The sequence below is a fragment of the Chiloscyllium plagiosum genome, unplaced genomic scaffold, assembly GCF_037043375.1.
Source record: "Chiloscyllium plagiosum isolate Xiang-an unplaced genomic scaffold, Cpla_swu_hap1 HiC_scaffold_41, whole genome shotgun sequence".
Lineage (NCBI taxonomy): Eukaryota > Metazoa > Chordata > Chondrichthyes > Orectolobiformes > Hemiscylliidae > Chiloscyllium > Chiloscyllium plagiosum.
In genome coordinates this window covers 16,906,363-16,922,871 of record NW_028270179.1, presented here as the reverse complement: position 1 = coordinate 16,922,871, position 16,509 = coordinate 16,906,363, and the positions used below count along the sequence as shown (strand labels likewise).

At 46.6% G+C, this 16,509-nt stretch overlaps 1 protein-coding gene across 1 annotated transcript; it reads left to right on the top strand.

Annotated features, from left to right (window-relative positions):
- Positions 1-3,036: 3,036 nt before the first annotated feature.
- Positions 3,037-11,661, top strand: LOC148138168 (uncharacterized). Its single transcript, XM_087981865.1, has 4 exons — positions 3,037-3,284; positions 4,047-4,110; positions 7,073-7,915; positions 11,542-11,661. The coding sequence occupies exons 1-4, from the start codon at positions 3,037-3,039 to the stop codon at positions 11,659-11,661; spliced, it is 1,275 nt and encodes a 424-aa protein (XP_087837991.1).
- Positions 11,662-16,509: the final 4,848 nt, after the last annotated feature.

Genomic DNA, 16,509 nt, shown 5'->3' with positions numbered 1-16,509 from the left:
GCTGCACTGACACAGGGTCAGGCTGAGGGAGCTCGGCTATGTTAGAGGGCCAGCGCTGAGGGTGTGTCGCACTGTTGGATGATCAGTCCTGAAGATGTGTGCCACTGTCAGCGAGTCAGTGAATGGCTAGCACGGCTTTGTCATTGATTTAGTGTTGAGGTTGCACTGCTCTGTTGGCGGGAGTGTCCCATTGTTGTAGGGTCAGTGCTGTGGGAGTGCCATACTGTCGAAGACCTCCGCACAGTTGGAGTGTCAGTGCTGCGGCAATGTGAGATTTTACGAGCGCTGAGTGAGTGGGCACTATCAGTGGGCTGAGGGTGTCCGCACTTTCAGAGTGACAGCGTTGAGGGAAGTTCAAACCATCGCAGGGTCAGGAATGAGCAATTGCCACATGGTTTCTGGTTCAGCGCTATGTCAGTGGGCACTGTTGGAAAGTCACTGCTGAGGGAATGCCCAAATATCGGAGGATCAGTGCTGAAGAATTGCTGCACTGTTGGAATGTCAGCCCTGAGGTAGTGGGTACATTAGGACGTCAATGTTGAGGGAGCGCCGCACTGCAGGAGGACCACGCTGAACGAGTTTGACACTGTCAGAGGGTCAGTGCTGAGAAAGTGTCCCATGGTTAGTGGGACAGTGCTGAAGGAACTCCGCGTTGCCGGAGGCCCAGTTCTCACAGGGCTCACAGTCGGACGGTCAGTGCTGAGGGCGTGTCGCACTGTTGAAGTGTCAGTGCTGAGGCAGCTTTACACTGTCATAGGACCAGTGTGGAGCGAGTGCCGCACTGTGGGAGGTTCAGCACTGAGGAAGTGCCGCAATTGTGGAGTGTCAGAGTTGAGGGAATGCTGCACCGTTCGAGTGTCAGCGATGAGGAAGTGTCACACTGTCGGAATGTCTGAGCTGAAGGAGTGCCACACTGTCAGAGGGTCAGTGCTGAGGGAGATTTGCATTGTCGGATGAAGTGCTGAGGAAGTGCCGTACTGGTAGACGGTCAGTGCTGAGGGAGAAGGCACTGTCATGGAGGACCACGCTGAAAAAGTTTGACACTGTCAGAGGGTCAGTGCTGAGAAAGTGTCCCACGGTTGGTGGGATAGTGCTGCAGGAACTCTGCGTTGTCCGAGGCCCAGTGCTTACAGGGCTCACAGTCGGACGGTAACTGCTGAGGGCGTGCCACAATGTTGAAGGGTCAGTGCTGAGGCAGCTCTGCACTGTCATAGGGTCAGTACTGAGCGAGTGGCGCACTGTGAGAGGTTCAGCACTGTGGAAGTGCTGCACTGTTGGAGTGTCAGAGCTGAGGGAGTGCTACACTGTTCGAGTCCCAGCGCTGAGAAAATGTCACACTGTCGGACTGTCTGATCTGAGGGAGTGACATACTGTCAGAGGGTCAATGCTGAGCGAGATTTGCACTGTCAGATGGAGAGCTGAGGAAGTCCCGTACTGCAAGGCGGTCAGTGCTCATAGAGCGCTGCCCTGTGGGAGGGTGAGTGCTTAAGGAGTGGGCAATGCCGGAAGGTCAGCAGTGAGTGATTGGGCATAGTCAGCAACTCAGTGCTGAGGTAGTGGAAATATCGGCAGGTCAGCTTTGAGGGGACATTGCACTGTTGGAGGGCCAGCGCTGAAGGAGAATTGCGCTCTCAGAAGGTCAGTGCTGAGGGAGCGTTGCACTGTTGGAGGGTCAGTGCTGAGTGAACACTGCAGTGTCGGTGTGTCAGTACTGAGGGAGTGCAGCACTGCCAGAGGGTCAGTTCTCTGGGAGTGCTGCACAGTTCGAAGATCAAGGTTGAAGGTGTGTCACACTGTGAGAGAGTCATTGCTGACTGAAATCCTCACTGTTGGAGTTTCAGTACTGAGGGTCGGAAGGTGAGTGCTGAGCGACTCGGCACTGTCAGAAGTTCAGTGATGAGGCAGTGGGCATTGTTGGAGGGTCGGTGCTGAGTGAATAGGCACTGTCAGATGGTCAGCATTGAGGGTGATGGTACTATCAGATGGTCAGTGCTGTGAGAGGTCCACACTATTGGAGTGACCGTGCTCTGGGAGGTGGGTGAAACAATTTAGTTTTTTACCACAGAGGGCTGATGATGCTGGGTTATTCAAAATATTGAAGACTGACAAAGAGAGAGTGATTCTTAAACAGTGAGGGAATTGGGGGTTAATGGGGTAAGACAGGGAAGGTGCAGCAATGGTTAGTCAGATCAGGTGTGGTCCCATTAAATGTCACAACAGAATGTGATGTCCTGAAAGGTTTACTTCTGCTCCTGTGGTGGGAAATATTCTCTGGATCTCTGTCTACCAGGAATGTGTGTAGCAATTTCACTCAGTGGTTAGCACTGCTGACTCGCAGAGCCAGGCATACGGGTGACTGTCAGATTCGAACTTGCAGATTCTCCTTGTGTCAGCATGGGTTTCCTCCGGCTGCTGCTGTTTCCTCACACAGTTCAAAGATGTGCAGGCTCAGGTGGACTGGCCATGGGAAGTTTCTCCGCAATGTGACAAGGATGTGCAGGCTGGGTGGATTAACTCTGCAAAAATACAGGCCAGAATGCTGCTTAGTATCCTGTGGACTCGATCGGCCAAATGGCCAAAAGTCATAGGAGCAGAAGTTAGGCCATTCAGCCCATCGAGGTCCGATCTACCATTCACTAAGGGTCTGCCCTCGGATCTTCTTCTCTCCTACCAATGAAACATCTTCCCAACATTCACTCAGTCCACGCTATTCAGTATTCTGCTTCTCCACCATAGAGATTCTGCACAGAAACTTTGGAATAGTAATTTCTCTGACGCACTGTGGGATTGGGGTAAATGATTAGCAGTTTGACTCAGTGAAGAAGGTGGTGAAATTTCGACAGAGTCTCTGAAATGCGACGCAGTGAGGTGGAGCAAGCTCAGGTTTTATCGAAGGGTGAGTACACATGTTAATGATTTAAAATGATCACAGATTCAGCCTGCTGAGTTCCTTCCAAGGAAGGAGGGCACTCTAAACATCTTGTTGTAGGGCTGTTCGATTCAGAATACGTCAGATCCAGGGAATTAGGACGGACTATGTCCAGAATCGCTTCTCACAATATCTCGGCACTGAACAGCACCACCCAAGATGAACCCTCAAACACGGGCCGTGCACTTCGGAGAAAAGAAGGTGAAGCAGGGGATATAATCCTGACGTATGAGCAAGGAAAATGTTTCATAGGAAAATCTACTGGAAAAAAATCAGTGAGAGCAGAATCCAGAATCAGAAGTGCAAATCGGTGTGAAGGCTGTCGACAAAGAAACCAGACAGCAACAGTGAAAAAGTGAGAGACAGACAGACATTAAAGAGAGGAATGAGAGAATGAGAGAATTGTAGAGAGCCAGACAGCGAAACAAAGAGCACGACAGACAGAGACAGAAAGACAGAACGTTTGAGAGAGTAAGAAACTACGGGAAGGATGACAGGCACAGAAAGTTAAAGATACAAGGAATGCAGAGAGAGTGAGAAGCGGTAAGTGAAAGGGAGCGACTCAGATTGTTACATAGTAAGTGAGACTGAATTGAGAGAAAGTGATTGAGTCAGTGTGAGTAACTGTGAGAAGCAACAGTGAAAAAGATGAGAGAATGAGAAATACATATAGAACTAAACATAGATGTAGACGGAGTGAAAGCAAGAGTGACAGAGAGACTGTGAAAGACAAAGATTCAGCGATATATGAGAGAAAAGAGAAATTATGAGAGAAATGAGCGAGTGAAAGTCAGAAAGACAGGGACATACAAACAGAGCAAGATAGAATGACAGAGTGAGAAAGATGAGAAGGTGTGAGACAGCAAGACAGAGGTACAGGCACAGTAAGAAAGAAAAAGAGAGTGACAGCCAGAGGCAGTGAGCAATAAAAGAGGGAGTCAGAAGGTGAGAGAAAGACAGAGAGTGAAAGACATAAGAATGACATAGTGAGAGTGAAATAGAAACACGATTGACAGTATGAGGACAAGACAGAAACAAAATGAGAGACAGAGAGAGACGTTGGGAGCCTTTGCCGATATTGACAATCCGATTGTTCCTACTATCATTCTGTTACCAGGTTGGAAGGCCCCGGCTCTCGCTTGCCACTTGACATGGGACTGTTAGAGACCATTCCCATAGAAGTAGGTTTGTAAACAGTGTCATATTCGCTCTGCCCTCTCCAGGCTCAGAGGAGCTGACCACAGGATGAAGGGAGTATTCCTATTCCTCCTGCGTGAACTCCTGGATCTATTTCTGTCTCGGGCCGGTCTTTAGCCACGGAGGAAATTCATCGACCAAGGTGAGTCGCTACCGCGTGGGGGCATGTGGGTGGGAGGTTATCGAAAGTCTGGCTCTCGGATTGAAAGGAGACTGCTGGCTTTAGCTGATTTAACACAGCCCCACTGGCCCCAGGCACCCTCCATTCCCTGTCAGTCCGCTCTCTGATACTTCCTTTTCCTAGCTTGGCACTGAGGCTTTGTGGACCAGAGAAACAAACAAATAGACACACAGCCAAAGAGAAACACACACACAAAACCAGAAACATATCACCTTAGAGCAGGAGTCGGCCGATTCCGTACCTCAATATGCTGAAAGGTGATCATCTCACTCAACGTCAATTTCCCACTTGCAACCCACACCCTTGATGCTTTTAAAACTACAAAATAAAAACTCTTTCTCCTGCGCATCAGCACAAGTCACTGTGACACTCTAGCATCCACCCACATATGCTGGCATATCCTACCGTTCAGGCACAGCCTGTGTGAATAGATAGCAATCATTGAATTTGATATAAGCGTTGGAGCTGTACAACAGAGCAAGTCGGAGACACACGTTTGTCAGGCGCTGTGTGGAGCAGGTTTCGAGGTTTATTTTCTGGGCGTAGTGGTAGACTCCAAATGCCTCACATCCACACTCTGTCCAAACCTAGAAAAAAGATGCAGCGTCAAAAACTTTTCATGGGTGTTTGTTTGCAGAGACGAAAGTCTCACATGTGCGATCCCCATGACCGTATTGGCTCCCACGTCCGGCTGTTCAGGTTTCACCATCAGTAATTCTGACGTGGTGTGCGAGTGGGTTGAGAAGAATCCTGGTTAATCCTCGGCCTCGCTGGTTTCGTTCGCAGAGACTAGAGCCACGTGTGAAGTGTTGAGAGGCCTGTGCCGAGAGCAGACCTGCCGAGGGGACGAGCTGAAGATCAGAGCCAACTGCTACCGAGGCACCCATTGATGCCGGGCGAAGGAGTTGGTGATGTTGGATCTGCTGATGACCTAAAAGCTCCATCTTCCATGTGTGAAAGTTCAATAGCATGGATATGGTGGGATCGTGGAGATGGCACTCCCAGTTCCCAAGCATTCCATTTTTACACAGCTTAGCTTGGTACTCAAGACTCCTACAGCCTTATTACCCTGCCATCTGTCATACTGGCAATAAATATTGAGGATAGTGCCTGTCAATCGTTCTCTTCCTGTTTCTCGGTGTCTTATTGATCCATTCTGAATGCTCAAAGGTGGGGAAGGATTGGATATGAGCACACAAGCTGAAACAGAGATACAAACGCCACACACACACGCACACACACATACACGTTCACCCTATACATAGACACACATCCACATTCATGCAACGACACACCCTCACACATCCACCCACAGCTACACACACCCACCCATACATACACACACACGCGCTAACACAAACTCGCACAAACACACACCAGTACCCACATACACACGCATATCCACTCTCACACACGCACACACCAACACAATCACGCAATCACAAACACAAACTCACACACGCACCCACATATGCTCACACTGACACCGACATACATGCCCCCTCAAACATCGACACCCGCACAGACTCACACACACTCTCACACACTTTCAAACACGCCCACATGCACACAGACACAAACACACACACCCACGCACATGCACAAACACACCCCACAGACACTCATACACACACGCCCACACACACCAACGCACATGCACTCAAATGTATACACAGACACATTCACACACACATCCACCTACCCAGATGCACCCACACACAAACACCCACAAGCGCATGCACACATACACAAACACACACCTACAGACACACAACTGTACACCCACACACATCCCTCACACTCAATACAAAATTCACACAAATACAAATTCACACATCCCCCCACGCCCAATGACACACACCCACACACATCCACGCACTCACCTACACACAACTACACACACACCCATATTCACATCCACTCATCCACAGCCATTCACGGACACACCCACACACACAAACACACACCGCACCCCCGCACACTCCACACATACAGAACACACAGTCATTGGCATACACCTATTAAACCCACACCATCCGACACTCACACATACAACCCAACAAACGCACATCCACCCACACGCAACCACACACACACACACACACACACACACACACACACACACACACACACACACACACACACACACACACACACACACACACACACACACACACACACACACACACACACACACACACACACACACACACACACACACTGTTGTATCCTTGGTGTAGAATTGATGGAAATCATCCCCCAAATGCTACATGTTGGAAGGAGATACAAGGGGACTAAGGATAGATCATTTTTGCGACTCGATTGAAAATGATCGTGTAAATCATCTTTTGAAAATACTTAACACTCTGATTGATAGTTTTCCGTCTGGAAAGGATTTTTTTTTTTACAAATCCTGGGACTACGATTTGCTGATGGTACGACGACACTGCTCAACCATGTTTCACTTACATGTCAGTAGACGTTAGACAGGCTGAATGGACATCACCGCGCCAAGCATTATTGTAGCAGACTCTTCACTCAGAGATGTATCCGGTAAAAGAAAAATATGATGTATTTTGTTGGAAACAAAAGTTTCCAGCGGCATCAAGGTTGCAAGAATGAAAAGCATTGTTTCCCTCACCTTACACTGTGCTCCTCGGATGAGCCCTTTATGTGAGATTTCAGATGATTCCATAATGTGGAAGGTGGGAGACATGGCACACGTCTCCGCTGGCTACATCTGCGGGAAATGCACCCAACTCTAGCTCCTTGAAAACCGTGTTAGGGAATTGGAGCTGGAGCTGGATGAACTACGGATCATTCAGGAGGCTGAGGTCGTAATTGAGAGGAGTTACCGGGAGTTGGTCAGTCCCAAGGCTCAGGACAATTATAGATGGGTTACAGTTAGTGGGAGGAAAGGGGACAGACAGACAGTGCAGAGATCCCCTGTGGACATTCCCCTCAGCAATAAGTATACCATTTTGGATACTGCTGGGGGGGATGATCTACTAGAGGAAAGTCATAGTAGTCAGTTCTCTGGCACTGAGCGTGACACTGTGGCAAAGAATGTAAGGGGGAAGAATAGAAAAGTATTCGTTGTAGGGGACTCGATAGTTAAAAGAATCGACAGGAGATTTTGTGGTCAGGATCGGGATTCCCGGAAGGTATGCTGCCTCCCTGGTGCTAGGGTCCGGGACGTCACCGATTGGGTGTATAAGGTTCTAAAAAGTGAGACCGAACAGCCAGAAATCGTGTTACATAGTGGCACTAATGATAGAACCAGAAAAAGGATTGAGGATATAAAAAGTGATTTCAGGGTGTTAGGATGGAAGCTGCAAAGCAAGACGAACAGAGTAGTGTTCTCTAATTTGCTACCAGTGCCACGAGATAACAAGGCGAGGAACAGGGAGCGGGCGCAGCCTAACACGTGGCTGCGTAGCTGGTGTATTAGGGAGGGCTTCAGATATGTAGACAATTGGGATGCCTTCTGGGGAAGGTGGGACCTGTACAAGAAGGACGGTTTGCATCTGAACTGGAAGGGGACCAATGTCCTGGGTGGAAGGTTTAATCGAGTAGTTCGAGAGGTTTTATACAACTATGGCAGGGGGGTGGGAACCTGAGCTGTATACCGGAGGTGAGAGTTGATGCAGATGAGGCAATAGCAAGAGGTAAACCAGCTAGTGGGAAGGAGTTTCCTGGAAAGGAACCAAGGAATCAGTTATAAGTGTGTTTGTTTTAACGCAAGGAATATCAGGAATAAAAGTGACGAACTAAGAGCATGGATCAGTACCTGGTGCTATAATGCTGTGGCCATAACACAGACGTGGGTTTCTCAGGGGCAGGAATGGTTGCTGGAACTTCAAGGATTTAGAGCATTTAAAAAGAATAGGGAGGGGGAAAAAAGAGGAGGGGATGTAGCACTACTAATCAGAGAGGGTATCACAGCTATGGAAGCTTCCATTGTCGAGGAAGATCTGCCTACCGAGTGAGTATGGGTGGAAATTAGGAAGAACAAGGCAGCAGTCACCTCGTTAGGGGTTTACTACAGGCCCCCCAATAGCAGCAGGGAGATGGAAGAAAGCATAGGTCGGGCGATTTTGGAAACGTGTGGACGTAATACGGTTGTTGTAATGGGTCTCTTTAACTTTCCCAATATTGATTGGAACCTCCTTCGAGCAGAAGATTTGAATGGTGCAGTTTTTGTAAGGTGTGTTGAGGAGGGTTTCCTAACTCGGTACGTTGACAGGCAAACGAGGGGAGTGGCCATTCTAGACTTGGTGCTCGGAAAAGAGCCGGGGCAGGTATCAGATCTTGTGGTAGGAGAGAATTTTGCTGATAGTGACCACAACTGCCTCACATTCTACATAGCTATGGAGAATGAGAGGATTAGGCAAAATGGGAGGATATTTAATTGGGAAAGAGGAAACCATGAGTTAGCGATTAGACATGAGTTAGGAAGCATGGATTGGGAGCAATTGTTCCATGGTAAAGACACTATAGACATGTGCAGACTATTTAAGGAACAGCTGTAGCGAGTGATGAATAAATATGTCCCTCTGAGACAGGCACGAAGGAGTAAGATAAAAGAATCTTGGATGACGAGAGCGGTGGAGCGTCTCGTCACAATGAAGGAGGAAGGAGGTAGCTTACATAAGTTGGAGGAAGCTGGGGTCAAGCTCAGCTCTCGAGGATTACAGGCAGGCGAGGAATGAGCTCAAAAATGGTCTGAGGAAAGCCAGGAGGGGGCACGAGAAAGGCTTGGCAGAACGGATTACGGAGAACACAAAGGCATTTTACACTTATGTGAGGAATAAGAGAATGGTCAAAGAAAGAATAGGGCAGATCAGGGATAGCATAGGGAACTTGTGTGTGGAGTCCAAGGAGGTAGGGGAGCCCTAAATTAGTTTTTTGCTTCTGTCTTTACGAAAGAAACGAACTTTGTTGTGAATGAAACGTTTGAAGAGCAGGTGTTCATGCTGGAATGGATATAGATAGAGGAAGCTGATGTGCTGAAAATTTGGTCAAACATTAAGACTGACAAGTCGCCAGGCCCGGACCAGATTTGTCCTCGGCTGCTTTGGGAAACGAGAAATGCAATTGCTACTCCACTTGCGAAGATCTTTGCATCCTCGCTCTCCACTGGAGTCGTACCTGAGGATTGGAGAGAGGCAAATGTAATTCCTCTCTTCAAGAAAGGAAATAGGGAAATCCCCGGCAATTACAGACCAGTAAGTCTCACGTCTGTCGTCTGCAAGGTGTTACAAAGGATTCTGAGGGATAGGATTTATGACCATCTGGAAGAGCATGGCTTGATTAAATACAGTCAACACGGCTTTGTGAGTGGCAGTCATGCCTCACAAAGCTTATCGAGTTCTTTGAGGATGTGACTAGAAAAGTTGATGAGGGTCGACCTGTGGATGTGGTGTATACGGACTTTAGCAAGGCATTTGATAAAGTTTCCCGTGGTAACCTCATTCAGAAGGTAAGGAGGAATGGGATACAGGGGAACGTAGCTGTCTCGTTACAGAATTGGTAGTAGAACTAAAATATTCTGCCTGGAAGTCAGTGGTGAGTGGTGTTCCACAGGGCTCTGTCCTTGGGCCTCTACTGTTTGTAATTTTTATTAATGACGTGGATGAGGGGATTGAAGAATGGGTCAGCAAGTTTACAGACGACACAAAGTTTGGAGGTGTCATTGACAGTATAGAAGGCTGTTGTAGGCAGCAGCGAGACATTTAAAGGATGCAGAGATGGGCTGAGAGTTGGCAGATGGCGTTCAACCGGGATAAATGCGAGGTGATGCATTTAGGAAGGTCGATTTTGAAAGCTGAGTTCAGGATTAAGGATAGGATTCTTGGCAGTGTCGAGGAACAGAGGCATCTTGGTGTACAGGTACATAGATCCCTTAAAATGGGCACCCAAGTGGACTGGGTTGTTAAGAAAGCATGTGGTGTTTTGGCTTTCATTAACAGGGGGATTGAGTTTAAGAGTCGTGTGCTGTATAAAACCTTGGTTAGACCGCACTTGGAATACTGAGTCCAGTCCTGGTCGCCCTATTATAGAAAAGATGTGGATGCTTTGGAGAGGGTTCAGAGGAGGTTTACCAGAATGCTGCCTGGACTGGAGAGTTTATCTTATGAAGATAGGTTGACTGAGCTCGGACTTTTTTCATTGGAGAAAAGGAGGAGGGGGGGACCGAATTGAGGTATACAAGATAATGAGAGGCATAGATAGAATCGATAGTTTATCTTTGAAAGTTGCCACTCAGGTGGATAGAGCTTGTAAGAAGGCCTATGGTGAATTAGCGTTCATTAGCAGAGGGATTGAATTCAAGAGTCGTGAAGTGATGGTGCAGCTGTACAAGACCTCGGTTAGGCCACATTTGGAGAACTGTGTGCGGTTCTGGTCGCCTCACTTTAGGAAGATGTGGAAGTTTTGGAGATGGTGCAGAGAAGATTTACCAGGATGTTGCCTGGAATGGAGAATAGGTCATACGAGGATAGGTTGAGTGCTAGGCCTTTTCTCATTGGAACGGCGAAGGATGAGGGTTGACTTGATAAAGGTTTATAAGATGATCAGAGGAATAGATAGAATAGACAGTCAGAAACTTTTTCCCCGGGTACAACAGAGTGTTACAAGGGGACATAAATTTAAGGTGAAGGTTGGAAGTATCGGGGATGTCAGGGGTAGGTTCTTTACCCAGAGAGTGGTGGGGGCATGGAATGCGCTGCCTTTGGGAGTGGCAGAGTCAGAATCATTGGCGACCTTTAAGCGGCAATTGGATAGGTACATGGATGGGTGCTTAAGCTAGGACAAATGTTCGGCACACCATAGTGTGCCGAAGTGCCTGTTCTATGCTGTATTGTTCTATGTTCTACGTTCTATGTTCTATAGCCAGAGACTATTTCGCAGGGCAAGAAATGGCTAACAGGAGGGGTCATAGTTTTAAGTTGTTTGGAGAAAAGTATAGAGGGGATGTCAGAGGCGAGTTCTTTACACAGAGAGTTGTGAGAGCATGGAGTGCGTTGCCAGCAGCAGATGTGGAAGCAAGGTCATTGGGGACATTTAAGAGACTGCTGGACATGCATATGGTCACAGAAATTTGAGGGTGCACACATGAGGATCAATGTGTCGGCACAACATCGTGGGCTGAAGGGCCTGTTCTGTGATGTACTGTTCCAAGTTCTATGTTCTATGTTCTATGTTCTATGTTCTATAATGTATTGTCCCACAGGGCTTCTGCGGATTGGGCTCCAACCGTGGTCATATGAATGGAACAGTCCACTTTGTTGCTTTCATCGACCGAAATCAGAATCATTCTGCATTGCTGCGAAGCTTTCAGCTCACCATGTGACAAAATTTAACAGCTACCCACCCAATTTAATTTTTGTTACGGATTGGCCCACGCCTAGCGATGCAGTCACAGATCTCTCACTGTCACCTTGGCACCAGTAGTTACCCCGTCAGTAGTAAAATGAGCACTTACTACAATTCGGATGTTTGTGTGAGCTCTCCGTGTACAAATTGTTTGCCATGAGCAGTCAAAGTGATTTATATTTAGTTCTGTTGCTCAGAATTCTGGGATGCCCTTGGCCTGCCTTAGATAACAGGTTTTCTGTTCTCCTTCCCTTTTCACGGTTGTCTCTCTTTTTCTCTCTGACGTTTTCTCTCATCATCCAGTTTTCGTCATTTTTCTCACCCTCTCAATCTCGATACTGTTCCTCTCTATTTCCGATCATTCCCGTTCTCCATCACATTTCTCAATTTCCTCTATCCCCACTTCTCACCAAATATATAATATCTCTCCTTCTGTATTCACTGTATTCCTTGATTTCTCCAGTTTTCTCTCATCTTCCTTCGCCTCCATCTCCAATTTGCTCTCTTGTTTCCACTCTGTACTCATTGTGGGCTTTGTGTGTGAGCGTACACGTATGTCTGTGTGAGAAAATGTATGTCCATGTATGTTTTACTTGCCATGCGGACACCTAACGTTTCACAACAAGTAATAGATTGAACCTTGGGAGTGCAAATTCAGATAGATATGATAGTCAGGGCTGAGTTTGGAATTCCTGCATCGCATCATAAAGTATAGCAGTTGGGAGGTCATGTTATGGTTGAGCAAGCCATTGTCTCGGCCACGTTTGGAAGATAGTGTGCAATTTCGTCCTGCTTATTATCGGAGGAATGTTGTGAATCTTAAAGGGTTCAGAAAAGATTTACAAGGATGTTACTCGGATTGCAGTGTTTGAGGTAAAGTGCGAGGTTAAAACGGCTCGGGCTATTTTTCCTAGACAGTCAGGAGCTGAGGGATGAACTTAAAAACTTTTGTTAATTCATCAGAGACACAGATAGGGTGAATAGACATGCCTTTTGTCCAGAATGGGGAGTCCAAACAAGTGGGCATTTGTTTAATGTGAGAGTAATAACATTTAACAGGGACTTTTTTCACATGGAGTTGGTGCATGTTTGGAATGTGCTGCCAGCGGAAGATCTGTACCGAAGGATTTGCTTCCATGCTGTACATCTCTATGACTCTGTGATTCTTTGAACCTATGATATTGATCACAGTATCTTATCAAGAGCGAATGAACCGTGAATATCCACCGCTGATGCATTGTTCCCGTAAACAGACAATTAGTGATTGGTGCATACTCAGCACCAGCTCACCCTTTTGAACTTCACTGGAGGGTGTCATACAGATTCGAGACTGACAGCACGACAATTTCACTTCGGGGGTAAATATTTAACAAACCGGCAATGACTGTTACACGAGTACTCTGTGCTGAAAACTGGCAGGGAACCGTGGTGTCATACAATTCCCAAGCAATGGCCATCTTAATAAGACACTGAAGAATCACTACCTTTTGATAGCCAATGGCGTTACCATCCCTGATTCCGCCCTTCCCTCTCAACCCATCTATCCACATCCTGGGGTTACCATTGAGAGCAAATCGCCTTATTGCCTCATGTCATTCAATGGGATTACCATCAACGAATTATCGAATTCCCTGACAATTAACATGCTGATGATTACCATTGAAAGTGAAGCGAATCATTGTCCTTTGAAGTTCAATGATGTCACTGTCACAGAATGCTGCCCACCCGACAACATCTTGGGGTTTTCCATTGAGAGTTAAACTAACCATAGCCCCTTGATATTCAATGGCATTACCAACATTGAATTCCCTCCAGATTCAAACCTGGGAGAATACCATTGACCAGAAATTGAACTGGAGTCACCAAATCAGTAGAGTCACTACAAGGGAATCTTGCAGCGATTAAGTCACCTCCCGAATCACTTCCTAATGCCGTTCTACCATCGATAAGGCACAAGTTCGGAAAGTAATGAAATACTCTCTAAAGATCTGAATGAGTGCAACTCCAACAATACTCCAGAGAGTCAACATAATCACAGGTATGTCAGTTCGACTGGCTGACACCACATTCAACCCTCCTCTCATTTATCTCGCCATAATTCAGGCACTCTACCTGTTTTCCTGATGAAGAGCTTTTGCCCGAAACGTCGATTTTAAGACCATAAGACATAGGAGCGGAAGTAAGGCCATTTGGCCCATCGAGGCCACTCCGCCATTCAATCATGGATGATGGGCATTTCAACTCCACTTACCCGCATTCTCCACGTAACCCTTAATTCCTTGTGACATCAAGAATTTATCAATTTCTGCCTTGAAGACATTTAGCGTCCCAGCCTCCACTGCGCTCTGTGGCAATGAATTCCACAGGCCCACCACTCTCTGGCTGAAGAAATGTCTCCGCATTTCTGTTCTGAATTTACCCCCTCTAATTCTAAGGCTGTGTCCACGGGTCCTAGTCTCCTCGCCTAATGGAAACAATTTCCTAGCGTCCACCCTCTCCAAGCCATGTATTATCTTGTAAGTTTCTATTAGATCTTCCCTTAATCTTCTAAACTCCAATAAATACAATCCCAGGATCCTCAGCCGTTCCTCGTATGTTAGACGTAACTTTCCAGGGATCATCCGTGTGAGTCTCTGCTGGACACGCTCCAGTGCCAGTATGTCCTTCCTGAGGTGTGGGGACCAAAACTGGACGCAGTACTCCAAATGGGGCCTAACCAGAGATTTATAAAGTCTCAGTATAACATCAGTGTTTTTATATTCCAACCCTCTTGAGATAATTAACAACATTGCATTCGCTTTCTTAATCACGGACTCAACTTGCATGTTTACCTTTAGAGAATCCTCAACTAGCACTCCCAGATTCCTCTGTACTTTGGCTTTACGAATTTTCTCACCGTTTAGAAAGTAATCCATGCTTCTATTCTTTTTTCCAAAGTGCAAGAACTCGCATTTGCTCACATTGAATTCCATCAGCCATTTCCTGGACCACTCCTCCAAACTGTCTAGATCCTTCTGCAGTCTCCCCACTTCCTCAGTGCTACCTGCCTGTCCACCTAACTTTGTATCATCGGCAAACTTCGCTCGAATGCCCCCAGTCCCTTCATCCAGATCATTTTCCTGCTCATCGGATGCTGCCTGAACTGCTGTGCTTTTCCAGCACGACTCTTCTCCAGAATATGGTTTCCAGCATCTGCAATAATTGTTTTGACCACATTCAACAAGCATTCGTCAAACCGAAAAGTGCAATTGCTAGATAACTCTGCAGGTCTGGCACCAGGTGCGAGACGAAAACAGAACGAATGTTTCGGGAACTCATCGACAGGTACCCCCTTCCTCCGCTTGAAAGGCACAGTAGCAGTAATGCGTATCAATTACAAAAAGGATTACATTCTCTCAAGATCTTCAGGCAGCACATTCCAAACAAATGACGACTTCCATCTCGAAGGACAAAGCAACAAATGTATGGGAACATGACACCATGTCTGTTCCCCTCCAAGCCACTCGCTGTCCTGACATGGAAATGTGTCGCCGTTCCTTCATAACTGCTGAGTCAAAAGTTTGGAATTCCCTCCGTACTGGCACAATACATGGAACATAGCATTGCACGAAGGAACTAAGGCTACCTGCTTAAGGGTAAATTAGGAATGGTGCTAAATGCTAGATCCAGAAGTGAATAAAATAAAAGAATCATTTACAGAAGGGTAACTGTTTAGAGAATAACAGCCACTCAAAGATCTGCAAGGCAGCATTTGTGTGGAGGCGGAGAAAATGAGGGAGACACTAAACGAGTATTTTGCATCAATATTTGCTGTGGAAAAGGATATGGGAGATATAGAATAAAGGTAAATGGAAGGTGACATCTTGAAAAATGTATTTTCCAGACGACGAATTGCTGGGATGCCTTGAAACGCATAAAAGTCGATAAATCCTCAACACCATGTCAGGTGTAATCTGGAACTCTGCGTGGAGTAGGGAAGTGATTGTGGGCCTCTTGGTGATATATTGATAGCATTGATCGTCACAGGTGAAGTGCCGAAAAGCTGAAGTTTGGCGAACTCGGTTCCACTCTTTACGAAAGTTGGTAAGGATAAGCCAAGAAACTGTAGATCAGTGAGCCTGACGTCGAAGGTGAGGAAGTTGCTTGAGGGAATCATGACGGAGATCATGCATAAGTATTTGGAAAGGCAAGGAGTCATAGTCAACACAACTTGGAGCATGGGGATCCATGTCAAACAAACCTAATCGTGTCTTTTGAAAAAGTAACAAGGAGGATTGATGAGGCGAGAGCATTAGATGTGATCTCTAAGTACTTCAGTCAGACGTTCGACACGGTTCCACATGGGAGATTGATTAGCAAGGTTACATCTCTTGGAATAAATGAATAAATAATTGGCTCAAAGGTAGAAGGCAAAGAGTGTTAGGGGATTTGTGTTTTTCAAACTGGAGGTCTGTCACTAGTGGTGTACTACAGGAATCGGTGCTGGGTCCACTACTCTTCCTCCATTACGTAAATGTTTTGGATGTAAGCATCAGAGGCATCGTTAGTAAATTTGCAGATGAAACCAAAATTGGAGATGTAAAGGACAGCGAAGAAGGTTACCTCAGATTAAAAAGGGATCTAATTCAAATGGGCCAACGGGCTGAGAATTGGCAGATGGAATTTTACGAAGATAAATGCGAGGTACTCCATTTCGGGAAAGCACAACTTAGCAGGATTTATATACTTAATGGTAAGGTCCTAGAGAGTGTAACTGAGTAAAGAGACATTGGACTGCAGGATCAAAGCACCTTTAAACTGGAGTCGCAGATAGATAGGATGATGA